This window comes from Oculina patagonica, chromosome 12 (genome assembly GCF_052425735.1).
Source record: "Oculina patagonica isolate OP01 chromosome 12, crgOcupat, whole genome shotgun sequence".
Taxonomy (NCBI): domain Eukaryota; kingdom Metazoa; phylum Cnidaria; class Anthozoa; order Scleractinia; family Oculinidae; genus Oculina; species Oculina patagonica.
The window spans coordinates 7,412,224-7,437,637 of NC_135769.1; the positions used below are offsets into that span (position 1 = coordinate 7,412,224).

Sequence of the window (25,414 nt, forward strand, 5' to 3'; positions counted from 1 at the left end):
AACTCGCTGAGGATCATGGGAAAAGTAAATAGAAAATAAGTTGTGATTGGTCAGCAGCTTGTCCACCAATCAAATTCAATGTTAGTTTCTGATCGTTTCATGGTTTCAAGATGGCCGACGATCAGAGAATGCTTAGGGACCTGCTAGGCATTAATTTTCGGAATGGATTGCAGTTTTTCGATCGCATTGATAACTTTACAGCCTCAAACGTTGGATTAGCTGCACGTGAAGGTGACGTGGAAAGACTAAGACATCTTCTTTCCAGTGGTAAGTATTCTAACGCAATAGACTTGCATAATTTGCAGAGTATCATGTTCACCCAAGTTATTAAGCTTATGTAAGCTTTCAAGCAGGCCAGTGCATAAATAGTATTGACAAATAAAGTCCATTTTTAAATGGGTCTGTTCAGTTGTAGTTCACGAATAAAGTCAAAGTGTGGTCGGAACAAAACAGTGGCCACTGAAACTTTGTTGCTTCTGCATGTGTCGATGTAAAACATTCATCTTATTGAATAACAATAGTTTCTATTGTTTCCTGCCTCGTTCTTCAAAGAGTTCCGACTCAGTGAATCTCATTTGCGGGGTATTCTGCAGTTGCTCCCAGAAGAAATACAAGATAATAAACAATACTGTACCAAAATACAATGAATCACAATAAAGGGTAAAACAGTGTGACTTCATCTGCACCAAGTACATACAGAAAGACCCATGATGTCCATACCACATTGAGATGTCTTCTGTGATCTAAAACCCTGGCTGCATTTTATGTAGGTTATGCCGAAGATCTTCGGCACAGATTTTAAGAAGGCATACAATCATAGTCTAGTCTACTCTAGGCTAGAATAGCAAAGGACCTTGGCGTAGACTTAGGGCGCTTTCCATTTTTCAGATCTGGCCGGCTGGTCTGGTGGTCTTGAATGTGAAATGGGCTGTTTCCATGAGATTTTCCTGCAAATCCACCAATGTATAATATTTCTGCATTGACTGATTTGACCTTAGCAAGTGACCTTGCTAAAAGGCCTCATGCTAATTTTTAACAAACCCCTATTAAGCTGCCAACCTCTATTAAGTGGCCATTTGCCATTTCCCTGAGGGTGGCCACTTAATAGGGGTTCTACTGTATTTTGTTTTCAAATTCATAGAAAATCAAAGGGACTGAGTCACAGATTTTAGCTAAATTGAGGCATGGGAAATGAACGTCTATGCAAATTCGTTGAGATATAAAAATAACCTCTTAACACAATGAAGGAACATTTCAATAACACACCAAATACAAAAGAAGGTAGGCCACAAGCGACGAAGATTGAAATGAATTGCGTTATGTGTTTTGAAATGTTGTTGGGATGAACAGTTTTCAAAGTTAATCTTGTTTAATTTGCTTGTAGCTTTACATTATAACGCCTAGGAGACACATTTGGCTGCAATGAAGCTTTGGTTTTGACATTTAGATCCATAGAAGAAATTACTTTGCAAACATTAAGTTTCATAGCAAACTTAGTAAAATAATCTTAACTCAGCCATGACACACTCCCTTTAACAAAATGCTCGTCACCTTTCTCAGGATCTCCATATGATGTGTCAGATAACCGTGGCTGGTTCCCTCTTCACGAGGCAGCTGCGGCAGGACAAGCTGGCTGTCTAAGGTGCTTATTAGAACTCTTACACATTGACAAGAGTGAGGATGATATTAATTCAAAGGCTTACAGTGGTGAGACAGCCCTTTTCCTGGCTACTGTTCATGGTCATGTTGAGTGTGTCAAGATGCTCATGGAATTTGGAGCTGATGTGAATATCATGAATTGTGAAGAAGTGAGCTTGCTTGTAGCTGCTGTCAAAGGTGGCAGTTTAGAATGTTTCCAGGTTAGTGTTGACAACTACAGACCACAAAGTTCAAAGTTCCAAAAGTAGCAACTCTTGTTACTTTCAAAAATAATGTGGCAGTGTTTTCCCTTCACTACTGTTGGGGTCCCTACTTACAGGTAGCTATGCATATACAATTTAAAAAAATTTTGAAAGCAATTTAAATGTGGCTAAATAAAATTTAGGCAAGGTTAGATTTGAGCCAACACCTTGAGCCAATGCTGGTCAGCAGGGATCTTGGGACCATTCACCATGGAGCGACAAAGGGTATCACATGGCTTACTTGTTTGGCGTTCCAGTTGTGTGAGGTTGTGTAGTTGTTTTGAGCTTCAAAATGAGTTTGTTTGGTACAGTTTGCTCCCTTCCTCATTGGTGGATTCGGTAAGTATGTGAAGGTAAGTATCCCCACTGATCATGTCAGTGTGATGGTGCCTGGTGGTGGTTGCTGCTCTCGGGGTTACCATGGATACCTGCATGCCTTGCTTGAGGCTCAAATTCACTTGGCACCAAAACTAGGCTCTTACCGATAGTGCTAGCACTTTTTTGGCATTATTTGGCTTCGCGAGCATTTTGTTTTACATTCTATCCCAAAAAGTACTGCTAGCATTATTTGGATTTTCAACTGATTATTTGTATAATTTTGTGTTAAAAAGCACAATCTGACTTTGTTTATGACGTCCAAAGATGCATTTTGCCCTCATTTTAGTCAAAGGAGCCGAGGAGGCCTGGGGAATAGGTTTGATAGGTCAGCAATTGCCTTCTAGAAACTCAGTCCACCACACTCGTTCCAAGATGTCGTCATCCACGTTGTCATCGAGGAACAATGGAAGTCAGCCAGCCAAGGCAGAGATAGCTCGAGAGCGTACTCTGACATCAAACATTGATCGTTACATTTTGTTGTTGAAAAATGTAACTGAAAATCTGAAAAATGTAATATTCTAAGTTAAAAAAGTCGGAAAAAAGTGAGCATTTTTATGTAACCCACGAGCACTTTTTTAAAAAATTAGCATTATTTTAGCACTTTTTTGGCAAAATACAAGCACTGCTTTGAGCATTTAATGCTTTTTTTTACGAGCACTATCGGTAAGAGCCTAACCAAAACCCCTTTGATAGGATCCTTCCCTAAGCTCATCTATTAGTGACAAGTTAAAAGGTGTTTTTTTTTGTTTTTAGTAAAACTGAATAAGCCCTTTTGTTGACTGCTGAAGCTTTTGGAGAAAATTATTCTGATGTCTATGCAGTGAAAGTACAAAATCTTTTTTCTATCTTTTTTCATTAGATTTTCTTAAACCACTGTGGTTTAGATGTAAACAGTCAAGATGTAGGAGGCTGGAGTGCGCTACATGAAGCAGCGTTTGCTGGGCATGAAGACTTCATTGAGATACTTCTTTCCTCTGGTGCAAATATTGACATACAGAACAGCGATGGAGCCACGCCTGTATTTACTGCCGCACAATATGGACATGACTCGTGCTTAAAACTATTGTTGAAAAAGGGAGCTGATATAAACTTACTGACTGTAGATGGGGCTTCACCACTGTTTATTGCTGCCCAGGAGGGCTTGACAAAGTGTATCAACATCTTATTGGGCGCTAGTGAGTGTTTTTTTAGCAAATATTTCTGCATGCAATTTAAGAGAAGTCTCCTAGGTTAATGCTCTTTAGGCTCATCTATTGTCACTCATTGTCAGAAAGGTTTCTTTCAAGACTGTGTGCTGATTGTTTAGGGCTGGGTTGTTCAAAGTATGATTAAAGGGACTGTGTCATAGATTTTAGCCAAATTTAGGAATGGGAAATGACAATCAAATTCAGTGAAATATAATTAAATTAACCACTTAAGGACGTTCGCACTAATTGTTTATGCGCATCCTTACTGCGCACGTAATTCATGTCGCAACAACACGCCACGTCATGCACGAGCGCGCGCGCTGAGAAATCTTTCCAAACACATATTGGGTGACCGTGAGAAGTCGTTGTGTTAACTTCGCTTGCAGTTTGCTTTCTTAAACGGTCGGTGACCCCTATTTTTTTGGGATAAATTACCTTTTGGGATAAATCTCTACCGATTGACAAAAAATGAGCCAAATTCGAATGTTGGAAGTTTATTATTTTTTTCATTTTGTCTTCCCGTGCGCGATCGAATCAGTCAAATTTTGCAGCATTTTGCTGTTTGAACGTTTGCAAATCCAATTGTTAAAGACAAGGTTTACTCTAAGAGACTTTAAAAGTGAAATATATTTGTTCAATAGACCCACTCAAATAAATTGTGACAAAGGAGGTTGGCCTGCATCAATTCATTTAAAATATTTTGTTGCCAGAAGCCGCAGTGGTCATATTGAGTGACGAAATCAAATTTTTCCAAATAAGCGCCTTCTTTCAGATATCACATCTCGAAAACGAATTCGGTGACCCCCAATTTTTTTTTACATTTCTGACATAAGTAACTTGTAAACTAGCAGTGGTGAAAGTTTAAGAAAAATTGCAATGTTGAAAGATTTTCGTGCGAACGTCCTTAAAACAGTGAAGGAACATTTCAATATAAACATAGCAAATACAAAAGAAGGTACAGATAGCCAAAAGTGACAAAGATTGAGACGTATTGCACTATTGCTTTTTGAAATGTTGTTTTGCTGAACAGTTTTCAAAGTTTGTCACATTTGCTTGTAACTTTAAGTTATAACGCCCTGGAGACAGATTTGGTTGCAATAAAGCTATAGGTTTGTCATTTAGATCCATAGAAGTAATTTCTTTGCATAGCAAGTACATGTGTTTGGCATGACACAGTCCCCTCTAAGCTCATTCACGATTAGCATGATTTGACCTCGACTAATCTCAAACTTTACAAAACATAAGCAATTCAAATATGAGTTTATTGAGTTTACTCTATTTTTTGTCACATCTTCTGTGTGATGAGACCATTTTTGAGCACTTTGGCTTGACGCTTGTAGATAAAATTTCCCCTTTCCTTGTCTTTAGGGGCTGACCCGGAAGCACGCGTCATCGATGGGGCAACACCGCTGCACGCTGCCGCCGAACGTGGGCACTACGAATGTATTGAGATGCTTTTGGACGCCGGAGCAAGCGCGTGCGTAGAGACCAGCCAAGAGAAAATCACTCCACTTCACCTGAGCAGCCAGGAAGGCCACTACAGGTGCATGGAGCTGCTTCTATCCGAGGGTGTTGCTGTAGACGCGGCCACTCTGAGCGGGAACATGACCCCGATTTGCTTGGCCTCCCAGGGACATGCAGAGTGCACCAAGTTGCTGTTAGACTGGGGGGCAAATCCCAACCACATATATGAAGATGTGGACGTGCTACCCAAGACACCACTGATGGTTGCGACTGAAGGCGACTGCGTTGATTGCGTCAAGATCTTAGTAGAAGGCGGCGCGGATGTAAACCGCGCGACGTACACGTCGCCTTTGATTCTCGCCGCGCAGAATTCCTCGCGCGAGTGTACCAAGATGCTGTTAGACTTTGGCGCTGATCCGAACTTCACGGATAGAGGGAGGAACACAGCGCTTAGCATAGCTGTTACTAGATTCTGTTGTGGGCACAGTTACAATTCACACAAAGCGCAATTAGAGTGCATTAAACTTCTACTCAAGAGCGGAGCAAGTGTCGATGAGCTTCACGGAGCGTGTTTTGCGTTTAGGGACCCTATCGCCATGAGAGCATCAAGCCCTGAGCTGTTTGAGTTATTGTTAGAATTCGAAGGGAACAGGCCTATCACGCGCGAGGTATGCCGCACGAGATACCGCGCGAGTTGCCACTTTGAATCGTCCGCGGCGGACGAGGATTCCGCGGACGAGGATTCAGATTGGCGTAAGCTCGTGAGCCTAACAAGCTCGCCGCGTTCACTGCAACATTTCTGTCGCCTCATAATCAGAAAGAGAATTGAGAGCAGTAGAATGCAGAGAATTCCTGAACTGCCAATTCCGGAGTCTTTAATACAGTACCTAATGTACTCGGACTTGTAGATGCCGAAGATCCATTTTTGCGTGTGTTTGTTTGTTGTAATTTCCCCTTCTCGCTAGTTCTGAGTTGAAGTAATAAACTCCCTTGAAAACAGAAAAAAAGATCGTAGACTGATGTTTTTAAGTTACTGTTAGTACACTGGCTCTGTGCAATGGTGGTATATCACACAAGTCTTGAGGTACTTCCCAGTTCTATCGCTCATAGAAAACGAGGGCGAGTAGTCTAATTGTTTTAGTAGAAACGTGTTTGTGCTGTCAAACGATGTTATCATGTGGATCACCCAAGGCCCCCTGCTTTCGACACGTAGGTCACTCCAAACCACTGCTATTGATACGTCCTGCTTTTTATAATCGCTTTAAAAAAAAACCCGCCCGATAGTGACTTTTTAGATCTCAAATCCTCGAACCTCGTTCGCAAGAACATGCATCAACTAATTCTCGTCCCCATAGCCCTTTCGTTTCTCTTAGCCGGCTTGGCACGAGAAAACAAAGGGCTCTGTGGACATATGATTTTTGAAATAATTCGAATTGTTTAGATTGGCTGTTTGGAACAAAGACTTCCTAAACGGAAGTCAAAAACGTAACGACTCTCTCTCTTATTCTTCTGAAACATCATGACTGCATACATGAAGACCAGAAGTCCTACTTGAATTTAGGACTGGAAATCCTGTGTCTCCAGAGCCCTTTGTTTTCTCGTGCCAAGGCATAGCCGGCTTAGAGAAACGAAATGGCTATGGGGACGACAATGCTCAAATCCTCGAATCTCGTTGCCAAAATTAGGCCGACACCGGAAGGAAGCGTGAGCAACAACTTCCGGCACCTGTTGGTTGGACAGTTATTATAGCTCTAGGCATAATCACCATTTACCACCATCAATAATTAAGTATTGCTAAATCAATTCATTTCCCGCCAATCACGCTGTCTTGTAATGAAAGGGTTCGCCGTCATAAATATGTACATAATTGGCTCGGAAGTCCATTAGAAGCAGACCCTTGAGATCACACGAATACAAATAATTAACGACTTCGCCTCTCGCTACGGGCAAGATGAGCCGAGAAGCTCGAGGGTTAATGCGACATAACATAACAAAAACTAAACATCTTAAAAGTGCTGTCTATTTTCATACTCGCTCTATGGTATGAAGTGATCAGTTCAAAATCGCCCGTTTTCGAAGGACTTCGATTTGCAAATTTTTGCTAGCAAGTGGAAAGTAGCAAGCACGTCATGTATGCCTCACTCGTGCACACTCCTCAAAGGACAGACGATGTGTCAGGTAAGTGAAATTTAATGGAGGGATTTTCGTGCTGCTTTACTTGAAAGCTTTGTAACGCGACCGAGGTCTTCTAACGAACACAGAGTATATTTTACTCAGCATGTAATAGTACAAAGCCTTTTAAGATTCCTTGTTATCCCGAACTGAAACCGGCGTTTCTAAATGTGGTGTTTTCCCGCAAGTTAAAGAGTGCGGCCTTATCTAGCGAATGCTATTGAGTGTTAACTTGAAAAAAGAGAGATGTGGTCTCAACAACGTTTAATGATATACGACCAAAATAAAATGTATTTTAAAATTTCAAGGAATCTCAGATGTCGGCAGATGGTCTGGTAAAATTTCTATACTGCGATCATTTCCGCAGAATGATTTTAAAAGCTAATTGATAAAAAACGGTGCATTTAAAACGCCTGTACAATATGCTTAATTAAAATCGAGCTGGTAACGATAAAACAACAAACGCAAGTGTGTATCGCCAATTTAATGTCAATGATCTCCGTGAGAAGCTAGATGGGTGATCAAAAATTGTTAAAGGAAAAGAAACCGCCAGATTACTGTTTCCATTCGGCTTGAGGGAATACAAAAAGATAGAAGCCTCCTTAAATGGTTTAGAGGACGCGCGTAAATAATTAAATGTTTACACTATTGTTTTGTCAGTTACAAATGGAAAGATACTTAAATCTAAATTACTTTTAGTGGTTTACTAAGGTCTCTAAATTCGAGCTTAATATTTTTGCATATTATTCTGGCTATATGAAGGTCTGTGACGTGTATTATTTTTCTTGATTACTGAGGGACCGCTTAAATTTTTCTCACCCAAATTTGCCGTAGGACGAATTTCCAAAGGCGGATTTTTCTTTAGGGAGCTTTAATTAACTAGCATCTGCGATATACGTACGATAAAAAAAAACTGTTTGAAAAGAGAAAAATCTTGTGTTCCGAGTTGTAAAAAGATAAAAATCGCCTTTTTTCAGAAGTTTATTATAGTTTACTATAGTGGATAGTTCAGCCACTGAATATCAATTATGTACAAGTACAAGTTTTCTTGATATGACATATTTACTGAATGAGCAGGGTTATTTAATGGTCTTAAAACCTTACGAAAATAAATATTTTATCGGTTACATTACATTTTGTTACTGAGGGGCAGCATGAGAATTTGAATTTGATTCTAGAAACGTGTAACACACCGCAGGCGTAATATTTTTGCTTCAAACACAGAGTAAAGTTCGTAAGTGAAGATAAAAAATATATTTACTTGTGGTTTAATTTTTTCCATAATGAATAGCTAATGTATGTTCTAAACTACCCGTAATTGCCTTTATTGTGATAAGGTAACCGCGCGCTAAATGTTGTGATTTATAGTTGTTGTTTGCGGATTCGCAGCGTTATAAACTTGAGTACAGTCATTACTGATTAAATATTTTTTAAACTTACCAAAATAAATACCTTATTGTTACTTATTCGGCGCGGGCCTTAATTTTGGCGATTTTCAAAAAATTGCGAAATTAAAGACCGGGAAAAAAGGTTCTCGCGAAAAATAACCACGCAAAATTTAATACCCTTCTATATAATTGGACTTACGTGATCCTTAGGATTGGGTTGGATTAACTCCACAGAGCCCTCTTCGTCAGCCATCTTGCGAGGAGTGAATGAAAAAGACGAGAGCCTGCGGCGGAGTCAGCGGTTATAGTTGGCATCGTTACTGTTATTTTGCCTTTATTGCTTTTAATTCACTGTATGTTTTGAGATTTAGGAGTGAATAAAGAGACAATGCATTGTTAAATTGAGACGAGTATTTTGAAGTATAATTCGTTATTAATCAACGTTTCGGTCAGTTTACTACATAATTATCTTGGTACAGTCGTCAAACTAGCTCTACTTCGTTACAAAGGAAGATGTCAAACTGTTTTTTAAGTTTCGTTTTGTTATATGGTTTTGTTCAGTGTCACTGGAAACTATTGCTGTGGAAAATTAAAATCATTTGTGCCAATTTTGAGACTCACTGTTTGTTTATGCAGACCAGTATTTTGAGAATTTTTGCGATTTTCGCGAAATTAAGTTTCCGCGAAAATAAGTAACAATAAACTATATCTTTAACTTTATTCTGTTATTTATTATCGCATCCAGGGCATCGCAATTCGACTTTTTTGACAAGTAAAAAAGTTGTAATTAACTAAATCTTAAATCAAATCATCAAATTCAGGTTTCTTTTTTAAACAGAAGTAAACTTGGTGAAGAAAACAAACTTTTGTTTATTAAATAATTTATTTGAAACAACCAAAGCTTTGTATGTAAACATCGAGCTAAAGTGAATAACTGTTATAATTGACTTCAAAACGGTTTGATTCAGATTCAAATTTAAGTGTTTACTGGGAAAAAGTAATTGAAAACTGGAGCTAAGAAGGCCGTTTCATCATGACTTGAAATAATTACTAAAAACTGCACAGCGCTAATGCATTGTTATTCAAAGATGTTTTTCAATAGTAATTGACACTGCACCACAGGGGGTGTAAAGGTTGATTTTCCGATATGTAACGTTGTGTTGATTTTATTTCCCATATTGACACGTCTGATGCTACAAGGATCGTTACGTAGGTAAAGGGACTGTATCACGGCTGAGTCTTGAGGGGCCTAAAGGGCTGGGGAAATGGGAACTGGGATTTAATTGGGAAATTTGGGAAAATGGGATTTTGGTCACTGGGAACAAGAATTACATACAGGAAAACAATAGAACTGGGACTGGGATTTTGAAAATTTGTGAAAACAATTGGCTGGGAAAATAGGATTTATGCCCCCCTTCAGGACCCTCAGTCTAGTCTATTTTATTAATTTTGCCAAATACTCGCTATGAAACGTAATGTTTGCGAAGAAATTACTTATACTGGATCTAAATGACAAAACCATAGCTACATAAAACAAATATGTCTCCGGGCGTTACAATTAGAAGTTATAAGCCAACGACATTAACTTTGAAAACTGTTCAGCCTTACAGTTTTTCAAACACCCTGTTTTGATCTTCTTTAATTTTTGTCCATCCGTACCTTCTTTTGTATTTGCTTCTTTTCTGAACTGTTCCTTCACTGTTTTAAACGTCTAAATTTGGCTTAAGACCGTGGCGCGCAGTGAGCTAGCAATGCCGAGAATAACTTGACTCGGCGGGCAGCAGTGCGAAACATTTACGACATACAGTCAATACACCCTCAACGGACACATCTCTAATACAGACACTTCTCTTAACCCGTACGAGACACCTGGAGTTGGTTCTTGCCGCACTTCTGAGCAATTCACTATGAGTCAACTGTCCTTAAAAAGGACACCTCTGAAAAAATAGTTGATAGACACTTTGAAACACTCAACCGACATTTGAAAGGGGGTTAAAATTCACTTCAAAGTATCACAGCAAAACGATTTGTGGAAGTAATGTTTTCATGTAGGTGACTAGTAACGGTTTATAATACTTGTAGTCTTATGCATGGTCAATACAAACACCGTATCAGTTGATGCCGTTAAAACGGGTATTAAACAAGAAGTGACCATCTTTTTGACATGATGTGTCAAAAAAACCCTTTTACAGCCGGTCGGGCATCACCTCTCGTAGGATCTCACATGAATGGCTCGCTTCACTTCGAGAGAACAATAGAGCAAACAATAGAAACAATGCCCTTAACCCCCCAAAAACAATAGCAACTGCTACACTGGAGGATCAGTAGAATTACAAGCTTACGAGATCTGCGCTACACTACTGCTTCGGTGCCGTAGCAAGGGTAAAATAAGTGGGGGGGGGGGGGCACACGAGCGCCGTAGGCGCTAGCCGCTAGGGGGGTTTGGGGGCATGCTCCCCCCGAAAAGTTTGAAATCTAGAGGCTTGGAAATGCTATTTCCAGCGTTCTCCAAGAGCTATTTGTGATTTACGCATATCGCAAATTTGAGACATTTTGACATTTTTGTGACATTTTAAGACATTTTTACACATTGTTGTCACGATTTCTGGTTTGTTTTAGTTTTTGGCTGTTTAATATTGTTGTGCATCTTCCTACGTACATTGAAAACGAAAAGAAGTACAAATGTTATTGTTTCAAACCTCTCGGGAGATAAAATTTTATTTTCAACATTTTATACAGGTCTGTTTTTTACTTTTTGGGAAAAAAACTGGGGGGTGGGGCAAGGGCCCCCCAGACCCCTCCCCTTGCTACGGCACTGTGCTTACAACTCGGGTGCATACTGCAAGATTGAGTGGCATAGGTGCACCAAGTCATACATCAACTGCTGTTGAGAAAAAACTATTTCACTACATGTATTTTACTTTCAAGCTAGTAAGGAAAGTAAATTTGGTTCAACAAGTGGTGTATAACTCGGTGCACTTATGCTACTCACCGTGAAGTGTATACCAGGCTCGGTGATCCTCACTTTTTACCAATTGATAATTAGCATTTTATACGATATATTTTATTGCAAAATGCAAGAGCTACTTCAGGGAAAGGGGAGGTTGTGCCTCCTTAAATTTTTGAAAACTAACATTGCTTTCAACCCCTCCGGCATTCTTTAGCTTTTAATTTTCATCATATGAAAATTAGCCTTGATAAATAAAGTACAATAAAAAAACAACTTTAAATTGCTTTTTTTGTGGTGGGCTACCGTAGAATTCCGGTTATAAGCCCTGGGCTTATACAACTTCGTAAGGGTTTTTTAGTGGGCATATAAGCGGAGGGGCTTATATCCGGGAGGGCTTATAAGCGGAATGAAAAAAACGTTTCGAAACGAGACCTGGGAGTGTTGATCGAAATACGTTTTTAAGTTAAAAACGCACAAAAAGCGACATTAAGCCCTGTTCAGTACTGTCATCCGGAAGAGGGGGGCTTATGTCGGGGGGGGGGGGGCTTATAATCGGATGTATTTTTTTGTTTCCAGGTTGACGGCTCTTTAACCGGGGGGTCTTATGGATAAGCGGGGGAGCTTATAACCGGAATTTTACGGTACTCTATTTTTGATCTGTCATTATTTAATTTCTAATCAGATTCCGGCAGCAGGATGAGGCACCTTTACCCTAAAAGCCACAACGACAATTCAGGTAAGTGACTGATAATTCCGCAAGCAACAAAATTACTTCGTCATGCATAAAAACTGAGAGGAAGACTGGGGACGAGACCTTAATGTTATGTAATATTACCTCATTCTCGTCCCAAGAGTCGCTGTCCCTCTGAACCAGCGGGGGCCAGGGGCACGAAGAACTAGTGGAGACATTATTGAATTGGCTAGATTTTAACAAAGATAATTTAAACTATAGCAGATCAAATCAACCGTTTTAAGCTACCTTATAACAAAGAAATTTGATTTTATTGGTAAGATTTTAAATTCCCTTTGTTTAAATCTAGCCAATCAAATCACGAGTCCCAGAGCCACCTTTTCCTCGTGCACCAGGCCCCCTACGGCTTAGAAGGACAGGTGGCTCTGGGGACGAGAATGATACTACCTGAAAATAAGCAACTGAACTAAAGGCTATCAAAATTGAGGGGGACACAGGGAGCATCCGATCTTTTTGTTTACGCGACGGTTAAGCCAGTGGAAAACTCTTTTAATGTAGTGTGTTGGGTAATCGCAGCGGATTTCCGTTGGTAAAAAATGGAAAGCGCCCACGGTCATTTAGCCTGCGGCTACGCCCAAAGCGCAACAGGAATCCCGCTGGTTTAACCGTCGCGTAAACAAAAAGATCAAATAACAGATAACGTATGACAAGCGCTACGAAATAGAGAGAACATTTAATATTTACAAAGGTCGAATTTGGCTCCTCTGCTCCCTGTGTCAAAAATTCGAAAAGGTTTATGTGGCTTAGCTTATTTATCGATTTGAAGAGGAATTTGAATAGGGGTACGCAAATCTGCCGATCCGTGCTATTTTTTTTGCCCAAATCACGCGTCTATCATCGTTCAAATCCGAATCCGCATTACTTGAAAACTTCGTGTGGTATAGTTTACTTCAACCGACAGTAGATGTTGTTTTTTATGCCTATTTTTAAAGAAGTTTCGCTTCATTGCTTGTTTTTGCGACAACTTCGCCAGCATACCGACGAAGACCGACCAAAGTGATCCGAACTTCGTTAAGTATCCACGATCCGAACTTCCCGTCGTGAAGAGTCCGGAATCCAGGCCAAAATTCTCAGCTAATCCGCTATCCGCGGTCTTTTCAAAATTCGCGAATCCACTCAATGTATCACAAAAATCCAAAATCCGTGCGCTTTTTAAGGCCAAATCCGTCGATCCGCGAACCTATTTAACCCCATCCTGGAACAGGGTAAAGCGAGTTGAGACCCAGGGCTTTCGCAAAATCGCGCGCGCAACGCACGTTTCGCTCTCGCCACGCGGGCTCTTTCGAAAGTCTATACGGCCGAAAAAGAGTATACTTACTTTGGTCCGTTCTGTACAATATCAATTAGCTCTCCGAGTACATGCCCTCGCGCTGTTTTCAAACGATTGCTACAAATCCCTAGAGTTATTTGATTTTGTCATAAACTCACCGTAAGCGCGCAGGGATTATTTCTCGTTCTCGTGCCGTAAGTCAGGTAAAATGTCCTGGAGACGCATCAGCGATCATGGAATCCAGACTTTAATTTGACGTTTTATTCAGTTCAATTAAAAACTGTCATTTTTTTCATGCGTTTCTGGGCCTCCCAAGTACAAGCGTAAAAAATGTTTTTTATCTCCAAAAATAGAAACATGAATAATTTGCTGTAAGAAGTGGTTCACGTTTAGCGTAAAACTTAGCATTTAGTCATTTAGTTGATTTGCAAAGGACGGTTATAAAATGTACTAAAATGTAAATGAATTCACCGGAGAGCCAACTTTTGGTTTATTGACGTTTCTTGCGGTGTTTGGAATGTGATTGTCATGTTTCATGATCGCTGGCGATTGTAGAAGTTTTTTTTTTCAGTGATCACTGACGTTTTGTCCAGTGTCGTAAAATTTCCGTATGCGCTCCAAACCCGCTCTCGCAGAGTCATTTCTGGGTTTAGTTTTTATTAGAACTCCTTCCGACCTAAAGCGAATTTATGAAAACCAAACTTTATTTGAGCTGTACTGTCAAACTATTTACTACTTGGGATAATTGATGTCTCTCCGGCATTTTAAAACTGAAATTACATTTGAGGTTTCAATACTTTCTAAGAAAAGAACTAGGGCAGGTATTTTTCAGTTGTTGTTTTTTGCTGTTTTCAGAATGAGCAAAAATTATTATGAGACAAGTGTAGCAAAGCGAGACTTTGAATGAAAAGCGAACTGGATGCAACAATTTGAAAACGAAATTCCATCCAAAAAAAATGTCTTTTTAAAAATATTTTATTGGCACTATGAATCGTGAGTGATTGAAGTGTTTAAACTGTCAGTGCGATCAAAATCAATGAAATCGTATTTGTGGTACTAAAATAAGATGTTTAGTAATAAGACAGCGGCTTTCGAAATTACGGTTGAAATAATCGTTTTTCCTGTCGGAATTTGGCTTAATTTAGCATAATAGCGATATTTATTTTATTTTCAAAATCTGAAAAGTACAATAAAAGCAAACTCTAACATAGAACTAAAAAAAAACATTCAATCACAACCTTTTTTTAAAATTGCGAAGTGTAAATATGTTCCATGGATGTGGATCATTTACAAGAAGACGCCTTATTTATTTTTTCGTTTTAAGCCAAATCTTGTTATGACCTAGATGATTAAACGAACGAGGGAGAACAACTAATTATTGAAGTTCTAAAACCACTTAGTAACCGCGAAAATGGCTTCTTAACGTATCACTCTAATGTTTTAATGAACAATTTATTACTTGTATTATTTAATTGCGTTCCCCACGTTCCTTTGCCCGCCAGCAGGTTGGAGAAATTAAGATGGCTTACCACAAAAAGAAGAAATAAAAAAAGAAAATTAAAATGCGACCTAAAACATTTCAAGACGAAATTTACCTCAAGCCAATCTTTGGTACAAAATGATAGAAGTTTTTAAGTGCGGAAAGGTGAAGCTAAATTACACTAATTTCAAGAATTTCAAAATGTTTTGTATGTTCTCGAAATTTCAGCTCAGCTGAATTGAAATTAGAAATAGAGATTATATACAAGCTATGTTTTTATCCATTCGTTTAATTATAATTTAATTTGTGTTTTGAACATGGAATAGAACAGTTCCTAAATTGAATTAAAAAAGAGAAAATTTAAGACCATATTGGTTTCTTGCGGTGTCATAACACTCGTGTATAAAAAGCGGCAAACTTTGATAGCCATGTACAATTTGTTTCTACACGTCCCTAAAAATATCCTGATTTTATTCACTTGACTGTCTGTGGGCCATCTCTGAGTTTGAGCACAATTGGCAGTCGTACACAAATTGCAACAAGAAGTTTCGACGTAGTTTTGTTAAGGAGTAACTTTTTTGGGACTGCAAATACATTTGTCGAAGCTTTACAAGTTTAGATGCAAGTCGAAAATGGAATCACAGCAAGGTTATTAACCCTGTGATTTCTAGATTTACGAAAATGAATTAATAAAGCTTGTCTAAAACTCATTCTGTACAAATTTGATCAGCTTTGGTTTCCGACAGTTTAACATTGAAAGTCAAAATAAAAATGTGATCGACTCCATCAACGACCTGTTTTGTTTTTCGGCATTTTCTTAGATAATTTGCTTATATCCAGGTAGCTTAGTTAGATCTCTCCCTACCCTCTTCCGTAAAAGTTAAGTACTGACAATTCAAAACCGAACACTTCATACACCGTGATTTACTATTTGTCGTTCAAGCCCGTTAAAAGCACGTTGGAGCTTAAAGAGAAATACCCGCTAAGCAGAACTTAAAGAAATTCATAAAAACTAAAACTAAGGGCGCTGAACTAGTCGGCCGGGCCGCTAGTTTTGAACGTAAAATCCACCATAAAAATGTATAATATTTATGTATTGACTGATTTAACAGAACAAATCTGACTAACAACGGAATTCTGTTCTCGAATATATCGGTCTAATCGGCCAGTTCTGACAAAAAGAAAGCGCCCTAAAATATCAACCCAGTGAGCATCAAGGATTTTCTGCTTAGGAGGGCGCAAAGCCGCAAATTGCTGCTAAAGACTCGAGTTATTTACAACCGCTGTGAAATGAAAATTGGTTTAGGACGGTGGCTAATTTCGATATAATATGCTAGCCAATGACAAGGACAAGTTGTCAATTGCCCAAATCACAGCAAACAGTACGGTGTATGCGATGTTTATAGGATTTTATAACTTCTGCTTGATATGCGGAATCAGATTCGCTGGAAATACCAGTGGCTAAAATTTATATATAAACAAAAGCAGTATTGGGCGGAATTTTACAGTTGAATTTTGTCTTTTTCACGCTATTTCTCGCTCTAGGTTGTGCGAATTTGTATGAAAGTCAAGAACCTAAACAAATAACGGCTTTAAATGCTACCAAAAGTTGATTAAAACTTTTCAGGGTACTTTTGCCCGCGTATTTATGGCAATATAATCTCTCCGGCTTAGAGAGCGATTAGCAACGAGACTAAAAAGGCGGCAGCTATAGAAGGCACAAGGCAGAAAAATGCATTTGAAACGAATTGCATTCGCTACAAAATTATGCAACAAGTGCAGAGCGAATATTTTTCGCAGAAAGTTCAAGGTCAAAAGTTGACTCTGTAGGGTGGCTTAACATATATTTGTCTCATCGGTATATTCAATGCCATTTAAGGCTCAGTTTCGCGGAGGCACCCTTACAAGTTAAGTTATCGTCAAGCTTATCAGTTGCGGTATCTTATACTGGGCCAATATGGCGGGGACATTTTCCGTGCCAACACGAGGTAAGATTTTCAGCGAGGCCTTTTTTTTGCCCTGTAGTTTTACTGCTATTTGCTTTTCTATGGTCATTTTTGTTTTCCGTCTGTTGTTCAAATTATGACCGGCACGGGGCGGGTCTGTTTTTTGCGTTTTGGAATTTAACATATACATTGGAGCTGTCTTGTAAGACCAAATCGACTGAATCGATCCAAACAAACATCACCCCACGGGTTAAAAGTCTTAAAACCAGTTCTCTTCGCAAGCAAAAATTGTTCATCTTAATTCGTCCAAACAAACTTTACATACAAACCGATGTAAAGCCAGGTCTCTTCGCGACCTGGAAATTTAAATTCTTTTTACTAATCTTCATATATTTCTTTTAATGTTAGTATTGAGAATTTCGCATTTTATCAAAGCCAATATGCCTTGATTGACACTTTCGTTATCGTCACCACCTGTCTGTTTAAACATGAATTGTATATTATAAGGAGAAAATCGTTTTTCATCCGTCTTATGAATTCAATAAAGTGCTGATTTTATGTTATGCTCACGTTTTACAAAACAATCGTGATTTTTTGATAGCATGAGAAACAAATGGCTTTTTAGATACCATTTTTTCGCGTTTTATTATTATTTTTCCTACAGCTTTCGGGCAAAGAAAAATATACGCCCACGTGGCGGACAAAATTCCATTGCTTCCCCGGCAATGATCAAACCGTCAGCTTTTTAATGAGGTTTTGTCTAGCAGGTACCGTCCCAAAAGCCACTACAATTATCTCGAATTTTCCGCCACAAGATGGAAAATATGTAATTACTCTGTTTTGGCGCAATGACACTGACATTTTGTCGACTCTCGAGTCGCTTTTCACAAAACAGACGATGTCAACGAAAACCTTAATTTTAATTTAAGCTTTCGCGTGGCGAGAATATTCGTTTCTTTTTTCTCACACCGGCCCGGTTGTCAGCTGTGTATAGATCTGTATAATATGACCTTCGAAAGGCAACGAGCTGCGATAACAAAATGAGTTGGCAATGGGCCTACCAGGGATTATTTTGACAGTAAAACCACATCAAATGTTTGGTTTAATTTGACCCTCACCTGGCTATATTCTCACAGATTTGTTTTACTAAGAAAATGATTTCGCCTTTCGTTTCTGCGGGTGGTCTAATTTATTCGATCATTCTCAAGCGAATCTTCCCCGCTGGAAGAAAGAAAAAAATGAAGGAAAAAAAGAAGGAAAGAAAGCACGGCGGTCGCGCTAAAACTGTCGAAAAAAACAGACGACTTTGTATTATTCAGTATTTTATAGACAGGCTGGATAACTGACCACAAATTACGGAATTGGGTTTCGTTCAAGCCATAGAAAGGCATTACCTTAAACGTCAAAATTATCCCTAACTGGCGCGAATCCCGAAACATCACACCTGGGACTCCGCCGAGCGCGAAACAGCACTCAGTGTGGTTGTTTACAGCCAGCGAGGGCTTGCATCTCATAACTCTTGCATGAATTATCTAATTCCAGTGGCCTCTCATTAGCAGGTAAAAAATTACATCAACAAGCAACCGAAACCACAAGTTTTGACGGACCGTCGGGGGCGGATTGGGGTGAATAGTCTCCGCGAAATGACAAATAAAACGAACAAACGAACACTAACTAAACAACAAACAAACAAGGCAATACACGGTCGTACGCGCGCGAAATACGGACACTACTTTTTTCGAATTTCATCTACGTTCGTCCACGAAAAATTAAGGACTTTTAAAGCAACTGTGACTCCTTTATACACCAGAAGATTGATTCTGAGCATTTTCGTGAGAAATCTTTCCACTTTTTTAACAAATTATTATTATAAATGAAAGCCGACCCTTCACAAATCAACGGAAGTCAAAACAACGGCTATGATATAACTTTTGCGTTTTTCTGCTGACTAAAAATCGTTGCCAGGTAGCGAATTTGTTCCATTTTACACTCAATTGAATTGCTAAAGGGCAAAGAATGGTTTTGTGTTGTCTCGGAAGTTTATCGTGAGCGAAAACATTCATAAAGTCAGTAGATATACTATAAAATCACATCGCTCCGTTTACGGCTAATTTTTCAGAAGGTTAGCTTTGGCTATATTGTTTTGGCGTTCGTTGGCGATAGCTGTCATGTTTATGTATAAACGTATATGCGAGATGAATTTTTGCATATTTTTTATTTTTATTTTCTTACGCTCTCACATCAAAATCTTACAAGAAAAGATAATTTATTTTTCGCTTCAACAACCCAAGTGTTTTTGTGGGCGAATTGGACCGTGTCCAAACACATCACGGCTTGCAAAGCTATCCTGACCCGGAGATAGACGGGAATGTTTTGGGTCTAGGCGAGCAGCAGGTTTCCATCAATGGTGGGTTACTATGCAAATTTCTGCCTGTGTCTTTAGTAGTTCAACTATCAATCGCGCGTGCCCAACAACCTGGGAGCGACAGTTAATAATTGCTTCGCTGTTACGAGAAGTTGTGTTGGTACGAAAGAATGCACGGCCGATAACATCGAGACGTTTATCGACGCGATAATTCGGCAAGAAATTACAAGCACACTCGTTACTGCCACAACACGCGAATTTACTCGACTGTAAATTCCTGTCTTCGAGGAATTGATTCGCTTCGACCCAGTGCCGTGTCGCGGGCAAACGAGAAGCTAAAAGAGGGCTGGCGAAGATTAGTTTTTTTGGCCTGAAATGTGACCACGTGTCAAGACGAATTGCCTTTGGACCTTGATACAATGACTTTGGAGAAATTGCGATGAACACCGCGGCTGCCTAGCGGCATTTATGGCAATATGTTTCTTGACTCTATCTTGTGAGGTGTCAACTCGAGTAACGTCTAACTGTGTTCATATCTGGCCCCGCATATGTACACTGTATTTACTGCTAGAGCCTCTGCCAAATGGATTCAGAGTTCTCTTTCATAACGTGAGCTACCCAAGTAAGTTATATTACGCTAGAGCGAATGTGCGTTGTTTCACGGGAGCGATTCGCGAGCATAGCGTATTATACCGCTCGCGAGTCGCTGCTAAGTTTTCGTATAAAACATCTGCCTTGTATTTCAGCGCGCCAAAGAAAATTTACATTTTCCTCGCAGAAGCCAGCGCGAAATTCGCTTTCGGAAAATGACTGTGAGTCGTTTAGTTGACAAATGTAGCTTGTAGATCGACCAGAATACATCAAGCCACTTCTAATAGCACGGAAAACATTTCAAGATCTAGTGTGTTTACATCCCTTATTTACATTTCCTGTTTATTGAAGACGTGATAATTTATTCAGTGAATTAATAAATTACAAGTTTAGATCTAAAAGGAATCAATAATTTATGAGAATCGGGCCCTTTCAGTTTTAGAAGCGGGACATCTTCGCGAATTTTAAATTTTTTCTCGCTTATTTCAAGGGTTTTCTCGCCCGTAAAAATGTCGCGGTCGTTGCACTTTCGACGGTCCCGCGCTCACAGAAATCCCCTTTTGGTTGGTACTTCATGTCAATTATTAATCAAGTGTTTCTCCTCGCATCCGGGCTTTAGGTTCGCCGTATTTAACAGATCGTAAATTGGAGATGGACGCTTTATCGGGAATGTCTTCAGTGACAGCGGCTCCCGACAGGCAAAACTCTTCGAACTATGTGCCCGGCAGCAACAGTACGAACGCGACGGTCCTCCGCGACCCGCATACCGGCTCAATCACCCTGTCCGGCATCAAGCCTCAAGTCATGGCGTCGCCAGAAGCGAGTGCGGACAGATTTGTTATCAACGTGAGTGGTTTGAAATTCGAAACACACGCTCAAACGCTAGAACAATACCCCGAGACATTGTTAGGGAATGCAGCCAAGCGAAGCAAATACTACGATTCTGGCCGAAGTGAGTACTTCTTCGATCGTAATCGGCCTGCTTTCGACGCGATCCTTTTCTACTACCAATCCGGCGGGAAGCTTTTGCGTCCAGCCAATGTACCCATGGATGTGTTTGCGGACGAGATTCGATTTTACGAGCTCGGCGAAGACATTCTACACAAAGTGGAACAAGAAGAAGGGTACATAGAGGAGGAAAAACCAATTTTACCCGAAAATAAACTACAGAGGAAGATTTGGCAATTGTTCGAATTTCCCGACACGTCCTTAGGAGCGCGTATTATTGCCATATTTTCCGTCGTTGTGATTACGCTTTCAATAGTGACATTCTGTGTCGAGACCCTGCCTCAGTTTAGAAAAGAAGACGACGGCGAAAAGCGAAAACAACCTTGGTTTTCTCTGGAGACAGCCTGTATAATTTGGTTCACATTTGAATACTTGATGAGACTAATCTCCTCGCCTCAGAAGCTGGTATTTGTGCGTTCGTTTCTGAACCTCATCGATATTGTAGCTATTCTACCTTATTATATAACGCTACCGATGCAAGACACCAAGGCATCCAGTTTTGGAGTACTGAGAGTAATTCGACTGGTCCGCGTTTTCCGGATTTTCAAATTATCGCGACATTCCAGAGGACTACAAATTCTAGGACACACGTTACGCGCAAGTTTGCGCGAGTTAGGTCTTTTAATTTTCTTCCTACTCATCGGAGTCATTTTGTTCAGCTCCGCAGTGTATTACGCCGAAGGCGGCGAGACGGGGACACATTTTAGGAGTATTCCTGACGCGTTTTGGTGGGCTGTAGTCACAATGACGACGGTCGGCTACGGGGACATGAGGCCCATCACAGTCTGGGGAAAGATCGTAGGATCGCTGTGCGCCATTTCCGGCGTGTTGACCATCGCGCTTCCGGTGCCTGTAATAGTGTCGAATTTTAACTACTTTTACCATCGCGAGAATGAACAAAGGGCAGCCGAGGCGAGCAAGAAGGAGAAAGACCGCAAAGAGCAAGAAAGATTGGAAAGAGAGAAAGAGGAACAAGAGCAAGAACGAAAATACGGAACGGTTGACCACAATGGAATGAACGGGCCTGAGTCGACAGGAATCGAAATGGAAATGTTGACTTCGCTGGACAGCATTCCTTCTAATATCAAAGGGCATAAAAACAAGGCTAACACTGCTGTAGTATCCAATTCTATGCCTCTTGTGGACTACCCCGATTCTACTATACGGTTTGAAACGGGGGTGTGACTGAAAAAGCCTCCCCTCTTTATTGTTATTTAATTTGGAGGTTTCGAGGAAAGATTGGGAGTTATAACATCTTCCACAGATTATAGGACTGTGCTAGAGAACAAGCGGAGAGGCGATCACACCGATAGCTGAATCGCCAAAGACCTGCGACCTGCGAGGAATTGATTTGCATAGCGGCCTCTCTCACCCGCAACACCACGGTAACTCCGAAGGAAGCCTCGCCGAAAGATTTTTCCTTTCGGCCTTTTGTGAGATAAAGATAAATTTCGAGCAACCTGCTATTAGCAGGGAAAAACAAAAACAAGCAAGGAACTGTACAATGCTGTTTTGAAGGAGTACAGCGAAACAAACTCCGATACAAACCAAGAACAAGATGCCTTAGCTTCGATGGACGAATTCATTTTTTTATATATAAAATTCACTAATTTATAATTGATACGCTGCACAAAGTAGCACGCAGCTTCGGCCAAGAACGATGAGCCAAAAAAAATAGTTTGTATATGAATTAAATCTAGGCAATTCAGCTTTGAAATGAGATAAAAGTAGATAGCCATAGAGCCGGAATCCCTCTTTTCTTTGCGGGCAACAAAGTTGCTCAATTCTTTTTTTATTCCTCGGTTGCCCTAGGTGAAAATATAACGAACCAGAAATTCTTGGCTCAAAATACGATACTTCTTAATATTTCCACTGAATAAAACGGATTTTTGCTTCTTCAAGTCCAGTATACAAGAATGTAAGTGCTTTCCAAACTTTAAAATACCAGAACCTCAAAAAACTCAAGCTGAAATTGGCGACTCCAATTCTTGGAAGGAAGCAATTGTGATTGTTGTTAAGGCAGAATTTCGCGATGATGACATTTTTATGGAATTTTTAGGCAGAACCAAGGCATATTGTTAGTCTTTCACAAGTGGCTTTGGTTGTTTGTGACTGAATACTAAGGAGAAAAGAAGAAATAGATTGATATACAATCACAACGTTAGCTATTGTGTAAAATAATATTGATTGAATGGGATTCACGAAATTTGATGTAACGTCAAAATATTTTGTGAAGGCCCATCGAATACCAGACGGATTCGAAACAATGTGGCTTTGGAACTTCAAAAAAATAATCGTGAATTCTATAATTTCGAATGACATGAAGCTACAAGCCGCCAAAACTGAAATATATCATGTCATTTCGAAGCTGCATTGGAAAGTTTAATATTGAAATAAAATTAGTGTGATATCGGGAGTCGAGATGATTTTAAAAAACACTTTGTACTATTAAAGACTTTTATTGAAATTCTGGCTAGAGGTGAATTTATTCTAAGTTCAGAGATCTGTAAAACATGACAAATTAAACGTTTTCGTTTTGTTTATATTTTAAAACACGACACTCAGGCGACGACTGAAATTTGAATATACCGGCAATGGGGTTGATTTTATATATTTTTTTTAATATTTCGTGATACGTTTGATTTTTATTTTGTCGAGTATTCTTTTGCATTAAAGATGAAATATTGGTGATTTAGTTTAGCCTTGAATTCAAGACGGCCGAGGACAACATGTTGTTTTCTTGTTCAAATTAAAACCACTATGAATATTTTTACTTTTCCATTCTTGCCATTGACTTGAAATCGCGCGATGTGATTGGTTTGGGCGAAAGTTGTGACTTTCGAATCACCCCACATTTTCATTAAAACTCGAATTGTTTACTTCAATCTTCTGAATAACCGAGTCTTACAGCACGCTGAATCACAAACAAAATGCTTTTCTTTGGGAAATATTTTCCCGCGATTGTTCAGAAATGCATTTTCAGGGCAAACGCTCCGGTATTGTACTTGTAACAACAACCCGGCAAATAAAACATACGTAGAGCTATAACCTGTAATTGAAAATGCTTCAAACATTGCTGCAATGTGATTATTTCGTACAAGACTATTTGCATTTATTGTTTTTTGATCAATGCTACAAATTTCGAAGGTTGCCGATAGCGCATCGCTTATCTTCAAAAATGAATAAATTTACCGGTAGGATCGTTTTCGGTTTCGACAACTTCGAATTATAAAATTACAAATTTCGACCGCGAACTTATCTTTGTTTATAGAGGAATGAACCCCAACTGCGAAAATAAATTGGTTTTATTTAACTTTTCTCTGAAATGCCTGGTTTTTTAAACTGTGGGATATTTTTGGCGAGCGCAGTTCGCTCGATTTTAGGCGATAACCGAACAGGATGCTTCGGAACGCGAACAGACGTCGTTCGCACATTTTCGCGAGTTCTTTACAAACGTTGCCTTAAAACTGTCACAATTTCTCGCGAAAGTGTTTCAAACTTGAGTGAGTCTAAATTCTTTTGTTGTTCACAGGAGAGAGTTGTTTTGAACAACTATTGTTCGTTATTTATAATTTAAACGTAAACCGAAAGCCTTATCTTCTGACAAGAAAGTGAGAAAATTATATTTTCTATAAGTGTTATAAACTTCGATCAACGAGAAACCACCAATTGAATATTTCTAGCGTTTAGAATGTTCAGTGTTTTTATGTTATGCGTTTATATATAACGCAGCTCTACATTTTACGGCAGACAACAGTCTTACTACAAATTGGCACAAAATATTTACTTTTCGTTTAGTCTTGAAGTACACAACGCTAAAATACTTCTTCCTTCGCTACGGTACCTCGGAGATAACTCTGTTGACTTATTCTTCATTTCAACCCGGTTTTAACACGAAATGCTACCAATTCCGAATTGGCTAATTTGCTTTAACTGTGCAAAACAAAATACAGCCCAGCAAGGAAGCTCGAAAATGCGACCATCTGGCTTTCGCCTTCGATTGCATATGAAATATTCTCTTTCATTCACTGCTGTCTAAATTAAGACCTCTTGACAGCTAGGGATGGAAAAGTGATTTTTAATCAGTAAAATAATCACTAGCAGCCCAAATCTAACTCAGGAATGCTGTTTGTCAAATACAGGGGTATTCACTGGTGGGTAGTTGATAATCAGTTCTTGATAATTTCCTTACTGACCACAAGTCTGTTGCCGTTTCGCCGTGTCAAGACTTTCAGATAAGCCAAATCTCCGATTAAAATTTCCAACTTGGGTCCTTTAGAGTGGAATTACGACAAAATAATTTTAATATCACGAACAAGAAGTCGACTTTTCGTGGACACAAATGCATAGCTGTACTGATAATGAGTCGGCCGAGCCATAGATCACAATGGCATTCTATTGTAAGCGCAAGATATCATTGACAAAATGCTCAGTCGGAACTACTGAGAAATTTCTATATTCCCTCCGTTTTATATTTACATAAATTGTGTAATAACACGCAATTTAAATCTGTCACTTCTTTAGCCTTACAATCCGATGCTTCAATAATCAAGCTCTATGGCT

General features: G+C 39.4%; 2 protein-coding genes across 3 annotated transcripts; both read left to right on the plus strand.

Annotated features, from left to right (window-relative positions):
- The first annotated feature begins 88 nt into the window (after window positions 1-88).
- Window positions 89-6,108, plus strand: LOC144631304 (uncharacterized). Its single transcript, XM_078489713.1, has 4 exons — window positions 89-267; window positions 1,561-1,859; window positions 3,139-3,454; window positions 4,835-6,108. Exons 1-4 carry the CDS (start codon window positions 111-113, stop codon window positions 5,836-5,838), a joined length of 1,776 nt encoding a protein of 591 aa, XP_078345839.1. The 5' UTR covers window positions 89-110; the 3' UTR covers window positions 5,839-6,108.
- A 549-nt stretch (window positions 6,109-6,657) lies between these two features.
- Window positions 6,658-23,318, plus strand: LOC144631305 (potassium voltage-gated channel subfamily A member 2-like). Of its 2 annotated transcripts, XM_078489715.1 has the most exons (3): window positions 6,658-7,108; window positions 12,123-12,176; window positions 20,463-23,318. In XM_078489715.1, the coding sequence occupies exons 1-3, from the start codon at window positions 7,060-7,062 to the stop codon at window positions 22,034-22,036; spliced, it is 1,677 nt and encodes a 558-aa protein (XP_078345841.1). In that variant the 5' UTR covers window positions 6,658-7,059; the 3' UTR covers window positions 22,037-23,318. The 2 variants fall into 2 exon arrangements, with proteins under 2 accessions (XP_078345841.1, XP_078345840.1); XM_078489714.1 differs by lacking the exons at window positions 6,658-7,108; window positions 12,123-12,176 and adding an exon at window positions 19,180-19,874.
- Window positions 23,319-25,414: the final 2,096 nt, after the last annotated feature.